A 22,054-nucleotide genomic window follows, 5' to 3' on the forward strand; every position below is an offset into this window, starting at 1 on the left:
GCCAGGCCCACCCCATGGTTTCCAGCTACTTCTCAGATGCAAGACGGCTACTTTGTCCTCTGAGTCTCTGGGCCAAGCGTTGTCCCAATAGTGGAGAGATGACACCGGTCGGGGGGAAAAGGGTAAAGAAGGTGAGAGTCTTGAGGAGCCAATTTAATTGTTCTTTATGTCTGTCTGTCCGTCCGTCCGTCCAGCTCTCTGTCTATCTCTGTCTTGTCTTCCTGTTGTCCTGTTTGCCTTGTTGGGGTTTTGCGAGGGAGGGAGGGAAGAAGAAGAGGGGAGAGGTTTCCTGTCTGTCTCTTTTTGTCTCTTGTCTTTCTGAATTTCTCCCTCTGTGTGTTTCTCTTCGCCCACCAACACCACCCATCACCACTGCAGCCACCGTCCTCGCTCAGTCCAGATTTTCAGAACTGTCTTGATGGGCCCACGCCTGCCTTCCAACTCGTGCCTACTGCCGCTTCACATCTCCGCCCCCTACCCCTCTCCCGTCTCGCTGGTTTTAGCGTCCACAGATCTTCGTGTGTCCTCCCCGCCCCACACGCATGAGCTGTCTGGGGCAGCTAGGTGGCGCAATGCAGTCAGGAGGCTGAGTTCAAATGCGACCTCAGACACAAGCTATGTGACCCTGGGCAAGTCACTTAACCCCGACTGCCTTCAAAAGCAAAAGCAAAAACAAAAAAAAGGGGGGGGGTGCTGTCTCTTACGGCAGGCTACAGAAGCTGGAGGCAGCCTAATCAGCCCAGGGATTCCTACATCTTCCCTCCTGCCTCAGTGTTTTCAAGGATTTAACAGAGTTTGGAGATCTTAATGTGCATTCATTCAAAACTGCTCTAGGAACAGTAAATATGGCAAAGGGGGGAGGGTAGGGCCCCCTGAAGTAAAATATTGATTATTTAATTACTGTTATATGACTGTTATTTAGATATTCAGCCACAAATTTAGCATAGAAAATAAATCCCAAATCTTGACAGAATACATGATTGTTCATCTATATGTTTAATATCCTAAAGATGTGTAACCTTGGGGAAATCTCAGCCTCTTCGTTTCAGTTCCTCATCTATAAAATAGGGGAGAAGAAGAGATTGGATTTGATGGCCTCTAAAGGCCCTTTCAGCTCTGAATCTATGACTTTATGATTAGAATTACAACGATCTGGGTCCAGCACTTCCAGGCAGATCATTTAACCTCTCTATGCCGCAGACAACTCTCTAGGATTTGTCTACTAAATCATAAACTGGAAGTTTCCCATGAACCTGATGAAATTGCAGATCCTTCAAATATTTGCATTTCATGTTACAGAGACCCAACCAAAGCAGGTGTTTTTATTCTTTGGGGTACTCTAGCTGATTTCATATTTAAGATCAGAAATAGGCTTTGAAGTGCTTTGAGGGTTTTTTCTTCTCCCCAAGGTGGAATCGACAGTGTGCAAATATAGCGAAAATTTTAAAATGTAATCTTGTTCAGTGTTGACATGAAAGACTTCTTGGTACAGTAACTATGAACTCCATCTTCCTAGGCTATACTCTTTGGGTGCATGAAGCTAAATTCTGGTTTTATGTGGTTCGAACTGAAGCAGGAAAGAAGCCCAGTCTCTGGAGTTCACTGCACAGGGAGACAGAGCTCAGCTGTGCATTCTCCTAAGCACTAAGACCTTCAATGGAAAACAAAGCCAACCCAGCACCTTAACATCAGCACCAAGAGTTATATAGGAAGCCCGAGACCTGTGTGAGCATCACTATCCCACTGGGGCTTGTCAGGGTCACAGAAGTTCTTGCCACCAAAGCTATTAGAACCAGAGAACAAAGTAAAAACTAAAAAGAGTTCACTAATTACCAACTGAAAGAAATCCTAAGCTGAAAACACTAAGGAATTTCATAGCCAAACTACAGAGCTAAAGAGAAAAAAATATACTGCAAACAGTCATAAAGAAATAGTTCAGGTACTAAAGCACCATAGTCAAGATAACACAAGAATTAGAAGCGTTTACTATAAAGGTGAGAAAATATTGGAATATGATATTCCAAATGGCAATAAAAAGTTACAAGCAAGAATAACCCACCCTGGGGGCGGAGCCAAGATGGCAGAGGGAAAGCAGTGACTTGCTTGAGCTCTCCCCCAAACCCCTCCAAATACCTATAAAAAATGGCTCCAAACAAATTCTAAAGCAGCAGAACTCACAAAAAGACAGAGTAAAACAAATTTCCAGCCCAAGAAAACCTAGATGATTGATTGGAAAGGTATATCACGCCGGGAGGGGAGAGGAGTGCAGTTCGGGTGTGGGCTTGCAGGCCCCAGCGAACCTGGAGCAGGCCTCAGAGGACTGAATCACAGGTGGCTGTGGTGGTTTCCAGACTTCTCAACCCATGAATGCCAAAGACAACTTAGAAGGTCAGTGGGAAAAGTCTGTTTCTGCAGTGAGAGAGACGCTAGGTCTCAGCCTCAGCTCCCAAGTGTGGCCCCGAGGTGGCGGCTGCCTCCTGAGCTTCCAGCCCACAGACTGAGTGGGAATCGAGTTGCTGATCAGAGGGGGATTGCAGGGATCTCTCTGCTGTTGCAGGATTCTCTTGCTTTGCCCATGCTTGAATCTGGGTCTCAGTTCTGGGTGGCAGTCCTAGGGCGAGGAGGAGCACTGGTGTGGTGGAGCTTGTAGTGGTGGTGGAGAGGAAATCCTCCTCACAGTTCCAAGACAAAAAAGAGTGCTTGTGGTCACTTATAGACCAGAGCCCAGGCCAGGAAAGGAGTAAACACCTTGCCCCTTATCATATCACCTTGGAAGAACTGAAAATTTATAGGTCCCTAGAAGTATCTCGGAAAACAGCTGTACAAATCCCCAAAGCTCGGGACAGTACATTCTCCACATTGGAAGCAGATCTCTACCTTAATAAAGAGTTTATAACTCAAGTAATTGGCAGGGATCATGAGCAAACCTCGCAAGAAGTGTCAGACCATAGAATCCTTTTTTTTGGTAACAAAGAAGATCAAAACATACAACCAGAAGAAGACAACAGAGTCAAAGCTCCTACATCCAAAGCCTCCAAGAAAAATATGAATCAATCCCAGGCCTTGGAAGAGCTCAAAAAGGATTTTGAGAAGCAAGTAAGAGAAGTAGAGGAAAAACTGGGAAGAGAAATGAGAGTGATGCAAGAAAATCATGAAAAACAAGTCAACAGCTTTCTAAAGGAGACCCAAAAAAATACTGAAGAAAACAACACCTTAAAAAATAGCCTAACCCAAATGGCAAAAGAGGTCCAAAAAGCCAATGAGGAGAAGAATGCCCTCAAAAGCAAAATTGGCCAAATGGAAAAGGAAGTCCAAAAGATTACTGAAGAAAATGCTTCTTAAAAATTAGAATAGAGCAATTGGAAGCTGGTGACTTTATGAGAAATCAAGACACTGTAAAACAAATCCAAAAGAATGAAAAATTAGGAAACTGTGAAATATCTCATTGGAAAAACAACTGACCTGGAAAATAGATCCAGGAGAGAGCATTTAAAAATTATTGGACTATCTGAAAGCCATGATCAAAAAAAGAGCCTAGACATCATCTTTCAAGAAATGATCAAGGAAAACTGCCCTGATATTTTAGGATCAGAGGGCAAAATAGAAATTGAAAGAAACCACTGATCTCCTCCTGAAAGAGATTCCCAAAGGAAAACTCCTAGCAATATTGTAGCCAAATTCCAGAGTGCCCAGGTCAAGGAGAAAATATTATAAGCAGCCAGAAAAACAATTCAAGTATTGTGGAAACACAATCAGGATAACACAAGATTTAGCAGCTTCTACATTAAGGGACTGGAGGGCATGAAATATAATATTCCAGAGGGCAAAGGACATAGAATTACAACCAAAAATCACCTACCCAGCAAAACTGAGTATAATCCTTCAGGGGAAAAAATGGTCATTCAGTGAAATAGAGGGCTTTCAAGCACTCTTGATGAAAAGACCAGAGCTAAATAGAAAATTTGGCTTTCCAATACAAGACTCAAGTGGAACATAAAGAGGTAAACAGGAAAGAGAAATCATAAGAGACTTATTAAGGTTGAAATGTTTGCATTCTATTTGTAACTCATGAGACCTTTGTCAGTATTAGGGTAGTTGGAGGGAAAAAATTATATGTATGTATGTATGTATGTATATAGATATAGATATAGATGTAGATATAGATAGATAGATAGATAGATAGATGATAGATAGATAGATAGATAGATAGAGGGCACAGGGTGAGTTGAAGATGAAAGGGTGATATCTGGAGAATAAAATTAAGGGATGAGAGAGGATTATACTGGGAGAAGGAGAAAGGGAGAGGTAGAACGGGGTAAATTATCTCACAAAAAAACAGGAAAGAGAAAGCTCTTACAGTGGAGGGGAAACAGGGGAAGGTGAGAGGGAATGAGTGAATCTTATTCTCATAGGATTTGGCTTAAGGAGGGAATAACATACACACTCAACTGGATACGGAAGTCTGTCTTACCCTACAGGAAAATAGGGGGAGAAGGGGACAAGAGGGCAAGGGAATGATAGAGAGGACGACAGATTGGGAAAGGGGGTAATCAGAAGCAAACACTTCTGAGGAAGGATAGGGTCAAAAGAAAGAATAGAATAAATGGGGGGCTTGGGATAGGATTAAGGGAAATAGAGTTAGTTTTTCACAACATGACTACTATGGAAGTGTTTTGCATAACTGCACATGTATAACCTATATTGAGTTGCTTACCTTTTCAGTGAGGGTGGGTGGGAAGGGAGAAAGGGAGAAAATTTGGAACCCAAAGTTTTAAAAACACATGTTTAAAAAAAATGTTTTCACATACAACTGGGAAATAAGAAATACAGGAAATGGGGTACAGAAATCTATCCTGCCCTACAGGAAAGTAGAAGGGGAAGGGGATAAGAAAAGGGGGAAGAGATAGAAGGGAAGGCAGACTAGGGGAAGGGGTATTCATAATGCATGCCATCTTGGGGTGGGGGAGGGGTGAGATGGGATGAAAATTTGAAACTCAAAATCTTGTGGAAGTAAATGTTGAAAACTAAAATAAATAAATTTTTAATAAAAGAAAAAAAAGAATAACCCACCCTGCAAAACTGAGTATAATCTTAGAAGGGCTAAACTGATATTTAGTTGAATATAGAGGACTTTTCATCTTTCCTAATGAAAAGACCAGAGTTGAGTAAAAACTTTGAAATGCAAACACAATAATCAAGGGAAACTTACAAAGGTGAATATATTTGAGCAATTGAAAGAGGATAAATGATGATGAAGCAGTTTATTCAAATAGATAAGAAACAGGTGTCCCTTTCAAAATTTTATTTATTTTAAGGATGGAAGGGGGCATTAAATAAAGCAAATCCAGGGCCAGGGTATAAGTTTGTTCTGTTTTGTTGGTTGTAAGAAAATAAAGAAAATGGAGACAAAAGGGAATATACTAGGAAAGACATGGAGAAGAAAGGGGAGGAACTCACTATTTTACACAAATGGGGTGTTTAGGAAGATGAATGGAGGAAAAGGTGAGGGGAGTGGGCATCTCATGACCTAATTCCTATCCTAAAGAGAGAAATGAGGTTAGAAAAGACATATGCTCCCTTCTTTTAAACCTACATACTTTATTAGAGTTTTCAGAGTGGCAAAGTAACATGTGGATAAGGAAGGAGTCTTAGAATTAGGAAGACCTAGGTTCAAGTCCCGTCTCTGATACAAGTTGGCTGTGTGGACCTGGACAATTCACTTAACCTCTCAGTGACCCAGGCAATTCTGTGATTCTACATGCAAAAGAGGTACCAATTGATAACAGAAGAGGAATTCACCTCTTTGGGTGTTCCTGAGCCCAGTGAAATCATAGATCCAGTCCAAAAACTTATAGTTATTACATGAACTGGATATATGTCCTCTAGCTATTTAAAGCAGGAAGACAAGTAAAAGTCTCTGTGATAATATCATGATTATCTCAAACTAGACATATGCTTAAAAAGCTATTGAACCTGTCAGAAAGAGTGACTTGCATCAACTATATCAAAACTCAAGTCATACAGTGGGATACGTTAGACTTTGCATGAGAAAGTTGAGTCCCAAACTGCCTAACACTTTCTGTGTGGCCATGGGAAGTTACTCAACTATTCTAAACCCATTTCCTCATCTGTAAAATGGGTATAGCACCTACTCCTTAAGGGTTATTGTGAGGTTTAACTATAAAGCTCTGTGTAAATGTCAGCTAATAAATTTGGAGAGATTCATTACTGGATTGGCTGTAAGGTGAAAAAATGTTTCATACCCTGCCCTGCTAAACAGACGTGTTTCTAGATTAAGAGGGGGGCCACATTTACTTAAGCCAACTGCTGTATCCTTGTTGTGTATTCTCTAAGTAAACTTCCTTTTGTTTCGGAATTTCCTACAAATATTTTATTTCACTCAATATTGAACCTAAACTACCAGGTACTAGTCTGACCCAGCCCTGGCCTATTACACCTTGCAGTCTAATTTCAACTTTCACCCCTCACTTGAAACCGCTCTCTGCAAGTTTACCAATCATCTTGTAATTGCTAATCCAATGTTTCCTTCTCAATCCTCAATCTTCTTCATTTTCTGCAGTATTTGACACTGCTGATCTCCAATTTGCCCTAAATCTTCATTCCTCCTTGGAGTTTTGTGACAGTATTTTCTCCTGGTTCTCCCTCTATCTGTCTAGCTACCCCTCCTCAGTCTGTGTTGCAAAACCATAATCCATGTTCTGTTCCCTAAAAAGAAGAGCTCCTCAGGTCTTCAAAAAACAACAACAAATTTTCTTTCTAGGGCATTCTAGAACGCCTGAACAGTGGAGAGGTCGTGATTGGTGATGGAAGTTTCGTCTTTACCCTTGAGAAGAGGGGGTATGTGAAAGCTGGACTCTGGACCCCAGAAGCAGCTGTAGAGTACCCAGAAGCAGGTAAAGTAAAACACCATCATCACATTTTTAAAATGACCCCTTCTGCATGACACTTTGTTCTGCCCTGCTCTAAACAATGGAGATGGTTCATATTCTCTAATAATCAATTCCATGGAATCTGTCATGATATAGAAAACATATATTACACAAATATATAATATAATTATATGTTTTAATTATGTTTATATATTATAAGCATCTAGCATATAAATAGATAAAATATATTTATATGTAAAATATAAAATTAAAAATATACAAACGAAGGTGATGTGTATTAATCCCATTCACTTTTTTTTTGCAAGGCAATGGGATGAAGTGACTTGCCCAGGGTCACACAACTAGTAAGCGTCAAGTGTCTGAGGCCAGGTTTGAACTCAGGTCATCTTCCTGAATCCAGGGCCAGTGTTCTGTCCACTGCACCATCTAGCTGCCCCAATCCCATTCACTTCTAATCAAGAAACATTGATGAAATGCCTATATGAAGGATACTGAGAATACAAAGAAGAGATCAGATGGGGAGGACTAGAAAGAGAGCTGAAATTGGAGCCCTAAACTTTGAGTCAGAGGACCTGAGTTCAACGCTCAGCTTGGCCACGACTATTCATGTGACCCTTCAAAAGCCACTTAATGGCTCGAGAGCTCAGTTTCCTCATCTGTAAAATTAGAGGATTGGACCAAATGACTCTATGATTCCTTCTAGCTCTAAATCTATCGTGATTCTCCCTGCTCCCAAGGAGCCAACAGTCTAAGGGGGTATAAGACAACAATTACGTTAACTGAAGAAGTCGATAGAAGAGCTCTATACAAAATGCTATGAGAAATCCAAAGATGGTTTCATAGAAAATGTGGGAATTTGGGGGGATTTTTTTGAGGGGGCAAAAATATCCAAAGTAACCTGATATCCAAGTAATTAAGTACCTCATCCCTCAGTCTGCTTTAGGGAGGTCGGACAAGTCTGATGGTAACTGAATTTGCCCCATTCTTCACCTCATTGGCCTAGCAGTTAATATTCTCTAGAAGTTAAAGACTAAATGGTCAAACAATAAGTGGTCAATGGCACTCATGGATAGCATAGGGTAGGCCGTTAAATTATGCCTCTCCCCCACCCCTTCCTAGTGGGGCTGCCTGTTCTTACTACTAACCTTCATCTGAAACCTCTCATAAATACTAGGTCCTAAGCTAGGTGCAAGTGAAATATCAGTGAAAGACTAATTAAAACGGATTAAGGACATGCCAGCGGGGTTTTCTATTTGTTTTTATTTTAAAACCCCCTTATCCTTGCAGTACGTCAACTTCATATGGAGTATCTGAGAGCTGGATCCAATGTCATGCAGACCTTTACCTTTTTTGCCGGCAAGGACAATTTGGAAAGCAAGGTAAACTGGGAAGCAGGAAAACGGTTCAACTTGAAATCAAAATACCTTCTCAATGGAAGCCTGTGCAAATGAGCTCATCTGTGTCTATATTTCCCCTTTTTATACTTTATATACTTCCCCTTCCCCCTCCTTTTTCCTCTTTAATAAATGAAATTCTATAGGTTGGAGATCAGGAAGAAGGGTTAAAAGTATTTAGTGTTATGCCATTCTTCTTTGGGTTTATAGTAAAGCAGGGAAACTTATTCTTTTCTTTGATTGGAGTTGCTTTATTCATCTCAGTTGTCTCCATTCATTGAAGTAGTGTGGTGCAGTGGGAAAAACCCAGTTCCTACCCATTCCTGAGGACCAGTAATAAAGCATGGTATCTACTTCCTGTCAGGGAGGTGATGGATTCACAATGCAGAATAAGACATAGATGTGGCCAGTGTGAGAATTTGTTGACCATGCATATTTGTTACAAGGGTTTCTTTTGTTTTGGGGGGTGGATGGGAAGGAAAAGGGGGATAGGTATAGGTCAACTTAAAAAAAAAAGGAAAAGAAAGAAGAGAGGATCACTGAAGCATTTTTTAAATGCAAAGAAGAGAACAGAAAAAAGGCCAGAAAAAAAATCACAGACAAGCTGGACATTCTTGAAAGTTACATGTTGAATATGTTTTATTATAAAAGAAAAATGAGCTGTGCATAATAGAGATTTTCATTTTCATGTACAATTGTCTTTCTGTTCTACTATACTTATGGAAATGCTCACTTTATTTGGTGTTTGTAAAATTAAAAATAATAAAAATAATAATAAAATAATAAAATAAAATAAAACACTGGCTCTCAAGTCAGAGGACCTGATTTCAAACCCCACTTTCTTCATGAGTATGACCTTGTACAAGTCACTCAACCTCTGTGGATCTTAGTTCACTATCTGTAAAGTGAAGGAGTTGGCTTAGTTGGCCTTTGAGGTCTATCCCAGCTCTGAACCTGTGATCACTCCTACAAACTTTATTTTGTTCCTTCACCTAATTTCCTACTTTGACCCTTCAGTTGTAGTTTTAAACACTGATTTTGATAAAATTTTAATTCTTCCATACTTTGAACAAATTTCTTGTACACCTCTAACTTTCTCTTTTCCCACCCTCTTCTCTATCTGATTTTGACTTTACAGAAAACATCAGTCCTACTATATAAATCCATGTTCTTTAATTTCAGTGGAAAGATGTAAATGAAGCTGCCTGTGACCTTGCCAGGGAAGTGACTGAAAAGGGAGATGCTTTGGTAGCAGGAGGAATCAGTCAAACATCATTGTACAAAAACCAGAAGAACAAACTTGAAATTAAAGAAATTTTTCAACAACAACTAGAGGTTTTTACCAGAAAGAATGTGGACTTCCTGATTGCAGAGGTAATTCCCTAATAGTAACAGAAAGAGGCTAGCTAGAATGCTGGACTTAGAGTCAGGAAGAATTGAGTCCAAATCTTTCCTTAGTTATTTACTAGTTGTGTGACCTTAGGAAAGTCATTTAACCTCTATCTGCCTCAGTTCCCTCATCTGTAAAATGGGGATAATAATAGCACTTCCTTCAGAGGGTTGTTGTAAGGATCAAATGAGATAATATCTATAATATCTTTTATAAACCTTAAAGTGCCTTATAAATATTAGCTATGGTTATATTATTAGTAGGAGCTAAAGATAAGAAGATAAGACAAAGGGTTCCTGCCTTCACAGAGCTTGGGTAATTCCTACTTCTGAACTTTTGCTCATGCTGTTCATAGTATATGGCAGCTAGCCTCTGGAAGCCCAAGACCTAAACACAGAAAACAAGGTGCTCATAAGGAGATGATGGACTACAATTATCCCTTCCATATCATGACTTTCCTCATCATGGAGTCAAAGGTCGGCATCATGGTCATCACTGTATCTTGGGTCACCATAAGAGATTAAATGGGAATTTTTTGGGAGTTTTGAAGAAACTTTAGATGACACAGAAAAAGTTTAGAAACTCAGAAATGCATAAAATATATGTATGGTATTGTATAATATCAACATTTTATCTTTTGATACCATAATAATTCAGTCTTCTTCTCCAGTATGAAGGGAGGGCCAAAAAAGTTTACATTGAATTTATAGATTGTGTAACCCCCTCAATGTGGAAAGGATAATTGTAAATACATTTTCAAAGGTCAATATTCCCTTTGTGAACCAATGCGTTAAAAGAATTAGACCAAGAGTTTCAGAGACCATCTAATACAACCACTCATTTTATAGATTAGGACAATTAGGGTCAAGCATGTAGTAAGCTCCTGGAATTTGGTTCCAGTCTCCTCTGACTCTAGAGTCAGGATGGTTTTCATTTTGCTGCAGTCTTTCTTTAGCCATAATGCTCTTCTCTCTTCACCTGTCAGCCAATCCAAATCTTACACATCCTACACTTCTTCTTAATTCCTATAGTAAAGGGTTAGGGTTATCCTACCACACCATCTAGTATTGTTCTCTAGCTTTTGTCTCTTTAGATAAACTGCAAAATTTTCAAGACTAAGATGCTTGCTTTTGTATGCCCTCTACAGTACTGGAGACATCATAGGAAGGTGGTTGTTTCTGTTTTTATTTATTGCCTGTGGTCTTGCTAAGGAGAGTTTCTGAATGTAAATTCAATGCACTATTCTCACAGTTATTAAAATTATTGCTCAGAGAAACTGGCCTCTAGATAAATGCTCTTGAGTATAGGTGACTTCCTAAGATAGTTTCATTGTTGTACCCACATTTGATTGTCATGTAAATGAGAGTACCACCTACTTTTTATTTGATATATTCAGTAACTGCTTTATATTTGGGCCAGTAGAATAAGTGAAATTTCTTTCAGTATTTTGAGTATTGTGAAGAAGCTGTGTGGGCTGTTGAAGTCTTAAAAGAGTCTGGAAAGCCAGTGGCAGCTACCATGTGTATTGGTCCAGAGGGAGACATGCATAATCTAACACCTGGAGAATGTGCTGTTCGACTGGTCAAAGCAGGTAAGGTTCTAATATGGGTCCTTAGCATGATAAATAGGCAAGCCATTTGGTTTTCAAGTTAGTAAAGCTACTTGACTCTTTGCCTTGAAGTTGGAAAAGGGAATGAAAGAATTTTTATCCCCTCAAATGCCAGCAGAGGTCCAAATATGGTAGACCCTTGACAAGATTGTCTTTGCTACCTCCAGCCCCTTATTTTTAGTGTTCTTTTCTCCCTAGGGTAGTACAATTCCCCCTCAAGCCCTCATGCGATCCCTACTCTGCTCTAAACTCATGTTGAGCCCGTGACTCAGGATCTTAGCTCTGAGATCGTAAGAGATTTGATCTGGTCTTCATGGCCTCTAAATGATAAGACAATAAAGGTTCATCTCCCAGCTAGGGTTTAGTCTTAGGAAACATCTGAACATAACTTTAAAGTCTCCATTATTCATGTTCCAGCTTCTGTTGCCACCATGCTAATTACTCCCTAGCTCTAGAATCACAGGAAGACTGAACACATTTCTAGGACATCTGTCTTCAGTCCCTATTTGCATGAGGAAACCTTGGCTCTGTCGCTACAAATATGGAGTCTGAAGTTCTTCCTATGGAGGGGGGAGGAACCAAAGGGAGACAGCTTTAGTGTTTCGTTGTGTGTGGAAATGCACAGACATTAAGAAGATATGTAGCAGTTCATTTCCTGAGCATGGCTCTAACTTTGCAGCCTCCATAGGAAATAAGGCTAAAAATTAAGAGTGAACTCATTCAGCACTTTTAGAGCACATTCTCTAATCTCCCTCTGCTCATATATTAAGCAGCTCTTAAAAAAGCATGAAATGTTTTAAAGTACCCATTTTCCCGGCTTCCACTTAAAACCACAGTACTATTTCAGGTTGCCCCAGACTGATTCTTGGGATATAACTGGAGACCTAGGATCATAGCTCTACATCAACAAGGTTCTTTACAAGCCATTAGTCTAACATAGGTTCCCAAAGTGCACAATACTGTCCCCTGAGGGGCGCTGGATTGATGGGGGGGTAGTAGCTTCGGGTGCAATTGGGGGGCATTGGATAAAAATAAGAACATGGTGGAAGCATAAGGAAGAAAAGAAAATTTTGAAAAGCCTTGGTACATGTTTCATCTGTTCTGTAATAGAGTTAAAGTCGTAGTGATTATTTTCCAAATAAGCACACAAAATGTAAGTTATAAACAATCAATGGTCAAATCCGCCTACAGGTCTTAACAAACAAGTGTTGGCAGGTGAGGGTGTCACACATTGTCAGGAAGTCCAGCATGCATCAGCAGGAATATGTGGGTGTAATGACTTGTTTACAACAAGATACTATATGGTTACATGATGCAATATTGTGTCATTAAAATTTCAATGCAGGAAAAACCCACAAATTGGCAATAAATTATTAAATTCAAGATGTGTCATTTAAAAAAAATTTACATGTTTTTGAAATGACACAAAGTTCAAGAAAACTGTTAAATGACTAAAAGAGGTAGACTTCTAGGGGGGCACTGAGTAATTATTTTTGAAAAGGGGGCAGTAGGTCCTAACTCTAGACTGTAATCCCTTCTTTTTACAAAAGTGGAAACTGAAGCCCATGAGATATCTTACCATCTCACATCCGACCTTGAGCAAGTGATTTGTCATATGGTGAGAGAGACAGTAAAAGATTCTCCACTTTCTGAGTCTTTAAGAATTGCAAAAGGGAAAGCTAATGTTCTTTCCTTAATCTCTTAGGAGCTTCCATTGTTGGTGTGAATTGCCGATTCGGACCAGAGATCAGCTTGGCCACTGTGAAGCTAATGAAAGAGGGCCTAGAGGCATCTGGCCTGAAAGCTTACTTGATGATACAGTCGCTAGGATTCCATACACCTGACTGTGGCAAGGGAGGTTTTGTGGACCTTCCGCAGTACCCTTTCGGTAAGTGAAGACACTTGATTGAACGTATCCTGTGAAGTAAGAACTGTAAGGAAGAAGCAGCTATGTTCTGTCCTAATGACCTTGTGAGGTCCAGGAGAGTTAAAAAGTTTAACATTAACTACAGTGAGACCCAAGGAAAGACTGTTTAGTCTTGAGCTTGGGTGGGAAATTGGCTCCAGGAGAGCAACCTCCATCTGCCGAGTGGAAGATGATGAGCCTGGAGCGGTTTACTGGCACAAAGCCTCCCACTCTCATCCGATCTGTTGTACATCTGTAAATATCTAACTTTGAATTATGGCTTGTGTCTCACTCTTTCTTTCCATTTCCACAACCACTATTCTAGTTTGGACCCTGAAAACCTCTGCTCTGTACCAGGCTTCTGACAAATATCTCTGCTGCCAGCCAGGGGTGGGGAACCTGTGGCCTCAAGGCCACATGTGGCCCTCTAGGTCCTTAAGTGCAGCCCTGAATCCAAACTTCACAGCACAAATAAACAAACGAAAGAAAAAATCCCAAACAAATAAATAATAATAAAGGATTTGTTCTGTAAAACTTGGACTCAATCAAAAGGCTGTAACCAAGAGCCTAGAAAGCTACATGTGGCCTCGAGGCTGCAGGTTCCCCCCTCCCTGTGCCAGCCTCTCAGCACAAACAAAGTCAAATAGATAATGTCTTTGTTTTTGTTTTTCAGTGATGTTCAACTCTTCATGACCCTATTTGGGGTTTTCTTGGCAAAGATACTGGGGTGGTTTGCCATTTCCTTCTCCAGGTCATTTGACAGATGAGGAAACTGAGGCAAATAGGGTTAAGTGACTTGCCTAGGGTCACACAGCTTGTAAGTGTCTAAAGTCAGATCTGAACTCAGGTCTTACTGACTCCAAGCCTAGTGTTCTATCCACTGTGCCACCTAGCTGTCCCAAGACTAGTGCAAAAACACTAGAGAATGCTGAAAGTGAAAGGGGGTGACTATAAGCACAAATACATCCAAACTGTAACCCAAGACTTTATTTTTAGTAAGTATCTGATAAAACTGTCTTATTACTGAAGCAAAAGAATTTTTTCCATTACAGGTCTGGAACCCAGAGTTGCTACCAGATGGGATATTCAAAAATATGCCAGGGAAGCCTACAACTTGGGTGTCAGGTACATTGGGGGTTGCTGTGGATTTGAGCCTTACCACATCAGAGCAATTGCTGAGGAGCTGGCTCCTGAAAGGGGCTTCCTGCCTGATGCTTCTGAGAAACATGGCAGCTGGGGGAGTGGTTTGAGCATGCACACCAAGCCCTGGATTAGAGCAAGGTGGGCATGATTTCCTTTGCTGTTGTTCAGTCATTCAATTGTGTCTGCTTCTTCGTAACCCCATTTGGGGTTTTCTTGGCCAAGATACCGAAGTGGTTTGCCATTTCCTTCTCCAACCCATTTTACAGATGAGGAAACTGAGGCAAACAGGGTTAAGTGACTTGCCCAGGGTCCCCCAGCTAGTAAGTATCTTAGGCTAGATTTAAATTCAGGACTTCCTGACTCCATCCTGGCACTCTATCCACTGTGCCACCTAGATTCACGAACCCACTGTTTCCTTACATTTCTTAATCTTAATCACATTTCTAATCAACAGTTAGAAGAAGAAAAAAAAGAAGAGGAGAAAGAGAAGGAGGGAGAGGGAGGGGGAGAAAAAGGAGATGAAGAAGAGGAAAGAAAGGAGGAAAGGAGGAAGGAAGGAAGGAAGGAAGGAAGAAAGAAAGAAAGAAAGTGCAGTATTCCCCAACTTGAATTGGCAGGTTAGATCCCCAGAGGGCAGCTACTACTCCGTGTAGTCAGTACCTATTACAGAGAATGTTTGAACTCAGATCTTCCAGATTCCAAGGGCAATCTTACACCTACTACCCATTCTGCCCTTCATAATTGATATGCCATAACTAAATGTAATTAAATGGTAGAGGCAGCAAACTTTGGTACCAATCATAAAGCTTATTGAACATGCATAATTCAGTCAATACCCTTTGTGAGTTTTTAAAATACAAATTTCAAAGACATTAAACTTCATTTATTGAAGTTGCCACATAATACTGTGCACTGTTGGCCAAACAGAGATTTTTCTGACCCCTGAACTCTCCTGCTTACTGACAATTCCCAGATTTTTATGATTACACTTATACTTGTGTAAGCCAGGTATCTCTGTTTTTGATCAACAAATATTTATTGCTTGTCTGTTATTGTAGGTAAAAGAAAAACATAAAACATATTTTTGAACACAAAGGTCTCTGACTATAAACTTTCATACCAGGGATTCTTAACCTTTCTTGGGTCATGGACCCCCACTCCCTTGGCAGTAGGTGAAGCCTATAGATTCCTTCTCAGAATAATATTTTTAAGTATGTAAAATAAAATACATGGGGTTACAAAGGAAACCAAGAATAATGAAGTTGAATTATCAAAAATAATTAAAAGAAAAGTTCACAGACCCCAGGTTAAGAATCCTTGCTCTATGTTCTTTCTCTGTAAACAGGAGATTAGTAAAATGGTCTTCTATTGGCAGGAAAATTGTGAATGATAATGTTGTGTTGCATCTAAGGTCTATGTCCTGATGAGTACTATCATGCTGTTAAGATGTATAGTGTACGTAATCCACCAAATTTTGTAAAATTCAAATAAATTCTCCCTTGCTGATAGTCAATAATAAGGCAATAAACTATGGAAATCTTAACAGAAAACAAACAAAAATACAATTGATATGACCTTGGGAAAGTCCCTTCACTTTCCCAAGCCTTAGTTTCCTCCTCTTTAAAATGAGGAAAATGAGGGTTAGACTTATCACTCTCTAGGGAACTTTCAAGACTCTCTCCTAATTATAACCTCTACCCCTCCCATTAATTTGTGTGTTAATAGATATTCTACATTAACAGAAATTCATTAGCTTCAGTTGCCCTTTAGGACAAAAGTTAGTGTGTAAAATTATTAAATATACAGAGCAAATTTGCTTAAGTGATAGTTTGTTTAATTGAACTTTTCTTCTTCAGTTCAAAATTCTAAGTGAGACTTTTCCTTTCCACAGGGCCCAGAAGGAGTACTGGAAGAATCTGTTGCCAGCTTCAGGAAGGCCATACTTTCCTTCTTTATCAAAGCCAGATGCCTAAGGATGTTGAAGGAATAGCTGAATTGAAGTAGCATGTCTAAGTGTCCTCTCCTCCATGAAGCTTTCCCTGTCTAATCCAGTCTACATGAATTGCAATTAGCCTTTGTGGTTAAGACCACGAGGTTTGGGGGCCTTTATCTCTAATTATTCGAAAAGCCTGACAAATTTGTCCTGAGCCAAGGAGCCAGAAAAATTTACTTAAAAACCTGCACTAAAAAGTACTTAGCAATGGCAAAACATGTTTTAATTCTTTTTAAAATATTGTCTATGCCAAGGAGATAGGCAGAGGTGTAAAAAGCCTCAGAGGTGCCCCTGAAGCCTGACCACAAACCCATTTTCATGAAAGATTAAGGTTTTCTCTTCAAAGAGGAAGGTTCTCTCCTTTCTCCAGAACAGACTTGGGATTACATAAGTATTTGCATAATTATAAAATTGGGAATTGTCAGAAAGCAGTAGAGCTCAAATAGAAAAAAATCTCTGTTTAGGCATTAGTTTGCAGCTGTTATTGTTGCTGTTGTTAGCCTTTCGCTTTCAAAGAGGACCAATGATAATGAGGGTGATGTCTTGACTTTTTTGTCAATTGTATTTAAGTGAGGCAAAGCTGTACAAAATCAGCAGCCTCACTCTCTCCTCCAGAGTCGTCAGAGCTCAGTGGCAAGACAAAAGTCAAGACCATTGGAGATGGCCCAGTCAAGGATGATTCCAGGGTTGTGAAGAATTATGGAGATTAGGAGGGCTTAGGTTTGGAGGGGAGGTGTGGGGCTGCTTCTAGGATTTCCACATATACTTCATCTTTCCTAAGGGAAGGAGGTGTTAGGTAGGTAAGAATGGAGTCCCTTTCTCCAATACCACAACTGGTGCTGGGAGACCAATACCACTGGGGACTTTGGAAAGTGGCATTGTTGAGTGAAATAGAGAAACTTTGCTTTTTTTGAGGGAATTTTTGAGGGAAGGTGAGCAAAAATTTTTGAGGGAAGGTGAGCAAAAAAATTTAAAGGAGAAACTAAAAGGATTATTTGTGCTGGGTGGTTTTTAATGGATGCCCTTGCAGTGGTGACATAATGGGAAGCACTATTTTATCCCACTCCTGCTTTTCATCTTTTCTAGATTTCCCCATGTCTCAACCAGCCTCTCACCCACCCCAGCCCCTAGCAGCTGATACAGTCAAAAGAAAGAGTATAACTATTTGAGTTATTCTTCCTCCCACCCCAAACCCTTGAGGTCAGTGGCTTGAGAAGGAGGAAGGAAGGAAGGGCCCAAGTAACCCTTAGGCAGGTAAGGAAAATTAAGGCAACTTTTAGGAATGCTTTGCTCTCTTGTATTCTGGAAATCACACTAGAAAAGGAAATTGAGACAATACTGGAATGTTCCTGTTTTACATGAAAGGAGGTGGGAAGTGAAGAGAGAGGAGTCTGTCCTCCCTTAGCTGGGCCTCTTAACTTGTGCTCTCCCCTACAGTTAGAGGAAAGAGGTGAGGAAGACCAGCTTGCTTTATGATTTGTTTAGTGTTAAAATTTATCCAGTTGGCAAAAGAAAAAGACACAAAACCATCTGTCTTCTCTCCTGGATAATTAACAAATTTGTTATTTGTTGGCTTGGTTTTTGTACAAAGGTTAACCAGTTTACATTGCCCTCTTAAAAAAAAAAAGAAGACTTTTCTGCATTAGTCACTCTCATTTTAATGCAGAACGTTTTCTATGATAAAATTGTTAACAGTGGTACTATCAATCACTTGAAATGGTAGGGGGTTCCACCCTTAACCACTCCAATTAAGGTAATGGAAGGATTGAATCAATCAATCGTGTGTATAAACTAGGTATCAAAAGTCTTTACATATATAAACCAGGTATCAAAAATCTTCATGTGTATAAACCAGATATCATAAGTAAGTCTTTAATCAGTTTTATAGGAATAAAGTGCTCTGGTCATTGGGTAAAGATAGGTGGCCCCTGGAAATTACTTGTGATTGGCTGAAAGAATAACATACGCAAAAGGGGTGCTCCAGCCAAGTCCCCGAGAGGGACCCCCTCAGGGGAAGGAGAAATAGAGAGTTTCTGCCTTACAATCATGGAAATCTAAGAGATCTGAGTAACTGTCAGAGGTCCCACCATCGATGCAAGTCAGTAGCATAGTCCCACCAGACCTGAGAGCAGCAGCCACAAGAAGTCAGAACGGGCCAAGGCACCAGCTGTCTTGGCTAAACAGAGAGCCACACCTATGGCGCTCTTTGTGAGGATTCCAAAAAGGGAGGAAAGGACTCCCAGTAAAATAAGAGCTGTGAATTTATCCTTTGGGAGTGATAACAGTGGGAGTAGAGAGGAGGTTAAGAGTGTCTGGCCAAGTTGGCTGCCTGAACTAAGCAGAAAACTCCTTTCCCACAAATTGACTACAGCAAAAACCTGAAAATCACAGCAGACCAAATAATTGTTGAGAAATCCAAAGAAAAAATGCTGGAAGAAAATGTTTCCACTGGAGAACTGTTAGTCAAAAGTCCACCAGCAATAGGAAAAGGGGTGGCCAAGGCAAATAAGCCCTCAGCAAAGAGAGATACCAGAAACACTCCAGTCTTCAAAGGTTCTGTATAAGGGGAAGCAAGAATGAAGGGCCCCCGAGAAAGCCCCGGGGCCCTGGGGAGCAGCATCAACCAGACTCATGTAGGAGCAATCGCACAAGGACAATTTAGACTCCCAGGGGTTTCGAAGTCTTTAGCACCCCGACTTGATGTGATTTAGAGGGCCTTGGAGATTTGGCACTCTAAACCTCAGAGATTCAGAGTAGAGGACCTGACTCCAGGAGGCAGAAGTCAATACAGGAATCCAGAGGATCTAAATTAGGACCAAACCAAGATGACTACCCCATTTAAAAGCACAGCAGGGGCAAAGCCTATGTGACTCTGGGCAAGTCATTTAACCCCAATTGCCTCACCACCCCCCAAAAAAATAATAATCTAGCCCAAACTCTTCTTCCTATTCAATTCTAGTGGCTGCCCCACCCCATTGAGAAAACCTACTCAACATTGGAGCCAGCACTAAGCAGAAGTGCCTGGTTGATGAGTAGTGGTGGAGGTGAACAATTCCACCACTCTTCACCCCTCCATAACAAAACCAGGCTTCAGGACTTAGGCCAGACCATACACCAACCAATACTTCCTTTTAACAATCAAATAAGACCAGGGATAGGCCATCTCTCCTGGTAAGACCCTTATACCACCCCCACTACCACCACTATCCCCTCTACCTCTTGCTTAAGGAATGATAATTTACCATTTTATGACTGCTTTTAGAATTCCTGTAATTCAGAGTCAGAGGTTACTTAGGCAAATGGTTCCTTCCCTTGCTACTATTCTCACTTCTACCTACCCATCTATGTCAGTCCCATTCCTCTTTTGTCCCTGTCCCATTCTATCCTGTGCTTCCATTGTGCCCTATAAACCTCTGTTGTAATTGATAAACTGTCCTTCATGTCTGATTTCTTTCTTTTAAATTTCTCCCAGCTCCTACAATCCCAGAAATCTGGCTCCCCAAGAAGACATTGAATCTCCAGCCACTATCTCCCATACTGGGTATACCTTCACTCAGGCCCCTGACTCACTGAGGCCAAGAGAAGAAATTCCTGCAACTTACTGCAATTTCTAGACTCTCCTCCTGCCAGCATAGCTCAGGAACTTTTCCGTTCCTTTTGCAGGTTGACTTCAAACAGATATAGCATTCTCTTCAGGTTCTGATAGCTATTATCTACTGATCTTCCCAGGTCTTCTCCCTCCTTTCTCAAAGAGTTCAGCACCAGCCTCACATTCTTCTCTTCTTCTCTAACCCCATCCTAGACCCCAATATACATGTCAGTGTCTCTTCAAATGCGCTTGCTTCCCAGAGGATCAACTTATTCACCTCTTAAGAGCTTTACCTTTTCCCCATTTCAGCCATAAACAGAGAGAGAGAGAGAGAGAGAGTCATGCCTGTGATCTTATTATTACCTACAAGTGTTCTACCTCCACATCTGATAATTCTGAAATTCTTGTCTCACCATAACTCCCTATCCTTCCATCTCTCCTTCTCATCCCTTCTAAACCTATTCTACATCCTCACTGAAATCCCTTCTCACTCCATACCTCCCTACTTTCCCAAGACATTTCCTCACTTCTGATCTCACTTTCTTCCCCTTAAAATCTTGACCCTATATTTAACAAGCTCAACTTTATATTATCCTCTATCTTTGAGTTCCTTACTATCCTCCACCCCTGCCCTGGTTCTATAACTGCTTATTCCTTTTCTTTTAAAAAATTTTTATTGTTTTTTACAAATAAATAAATATTTGGTATTTAAACAAGTAATTTAAATTTAAACAAACAAAATTTAAACATACAAAAAAATTTTTATCACCTAAATTTCTTCTGCATTCCTCTCCTTTCCTGTTCCCCCACTTTGGAAGCCATCCCATATAACAAAGAATACTTAAAAAGAGAAAGAAGAGAAAAAAAAATCAGCAAACCAAATTCAAAAAAATTTAAAAATATGTGCAATGTTCTATTTCCATTTACCTCTCACCTCTACAAAGGAGTGTGGGGAGATGTCTTCTCACATATCTTCTTTAGGGCCATGCTTATTCTCTGTAATTTTGCAATATTCATATTCAATTATATTGAATTTTTTCTCCATTTACATTTTTATAATCATCATGCATATTGTTTTCTTGGCTCTATCTACTTCACTTTGCATCAGTTCATTTAAATCTTTCCATACTTTTCTGGATTCATGATATTCATCATTTCCCATCGCACAGTAACATTCCAGTACAGTCATATACCACAGTTTGTTTAGCCATCCCTCAATCAATGAGCATCTCTTTTCCAATCACAAGCCTGCATTACACTCTCTGTCTGTCTTCTCTACTGCTACTCAGGTGTTGCTGAAAACCAATAAAAAAATCACACAACTGTACTGTACACAACTGTACTGACTACAAATTCATATTGTGTAATCTCGCCTAGGTCCTCACTGCTTCATGCCAATCCTTTTACTTTCCCATTTGCCCTTCCTCAGAGAGTCTTCTCTTCCTCTTCAAACCACCTGTAGCACCATCATTCCTACTCACCCACCCCCCATCAAACAAGACCTCACATCATTCTTTATCATACTTCAGATGATTTTTTTTTAAATCAGGCTTCAGGAATTCAACTACTTACAAACTACTTTCACACACATTGCTTCATATTATCCTCACAAAAACCATAAGGAAGAGTCAGGCAGTGGAAGCAGTATTATCTTCATTTTAAAGGTAGGGACTAAGGTCCAAAGGGACTGTGACTTACATACGGCCATAGAGTTAATGTGTAGCAAAATCTGCTCTTAAGAAACAAACACTTTATGATTAAACACTTTCAGAGACTGAAAGGATGATGAATTTTAAAAAAATTTCTAATATGCAGCAATGAATTTTGATCACAAAAGTATTTTCAACATATTGCTTTCCAACCTCATTTTTACAGAAATTCAATCTAAAACTTCCCACGGAACAAAAATAATATTAATGCCATAAATTCTACTGTACTATGTGCATATACAATATATTGTGTTTATCTTTTGAACTATTCAAAAGTACAAAATACGTTGTGGAATTTCAGTTTAACACCCCAACTCACAGAATGGGTACCCCGGAGGGTGAATAACTCACATTCATTCTGTGGGTCCATAGCCCTAAAACTACAGCTCATGAGATATAGCCCCTACCCA

The 22,054-nt window shown here is 40.1% G+C and overlaps 1 protein-coding gene across 2 annotated transcripts; it reads left to right on the forward strand.

Annotated features, from left to right (window-relative positions):
* The first annotated feature begins 1 nt into the window (after window position 1).
* Window positions 2–16,875, forward strand: LOC114044238 (S-methylmethionine--homocysteine S-methyltransferase BHMT2-like). Of its 2 annotated transcripts, none has more exons than XM_027863616.1 (8): window positions 2–131; window positions 6,782–6,914; window positions 8,199–8,290; window positions 9,488–9,679; window positions 11,139–11,286; window positions 13,010–13,192; window positions 14,263–14,491; window positions 16,245–16,875. In XM_027863616.1, the coding sequence occupies exons 1-8, from the start codon at window positions 15–17 to the stop codon at window positions 16,324–16,326; spliced, it is 1,176 nt and encodes a 391-aa protein (XP_027719417.1). In that variant the 5' UTR covers window positions 2–14; the 3' UTR covers window positions 16,327–16,875. The 2 variants fall into 2 exon arrangements, with proteins under 2 accessions (XP_027719417.1, XP_027719418.1); XM_027863617.1 differs by having other exon boundaries at window positions 14,263–14,335.
* The last annotated feature ends 5,179 nt before the right edge of the window (window positions 16,876–22,054 follow it).

Source organism: Vombatus ursinus, unplaced genomic scaffold (assembly GCF_900497805.2).
Source record: "Vombatus ursinus unplaced genomic scaffold, bare-nosed wombat genome assembly UNPS02014772.1, whole genome shotgun sequence".
Taxonomy (NCBI): Eukaryota; Metazoa; Chordata; class Mammalia; order Diprotodontia; family Vombatidae; genus Vombatus; species Vombatus ursinus.

What these genes read in the sequence shown, in the direction of transcription:
- LOC114044238 (XM_027863616.1), top strand. Translation starts at nt 15, where the DNA reads ATGGTTTCCAGCTACTTCTCAGATGCAAGACGGCTACTTTGTCCTCTG. An exon ending in TGTAGAGTACCCAGAAGCAG is followed by an intron (nt 6,915 to 8,198) that starts GTAAAGTAAAAC and finishes TTATCCTTGCAG; the next exon opens with TACGTCAACTTCATATGGAG. An exon ending in CCTTCCGCAGTACCCTTTCG is followed by an intron (nt 13,193 to 14,262) that starts GTAAGTGAAGAC and finishes TTTCCATTACAG; the next exon opens with GTCTGGAACCCAGAGTTGCT.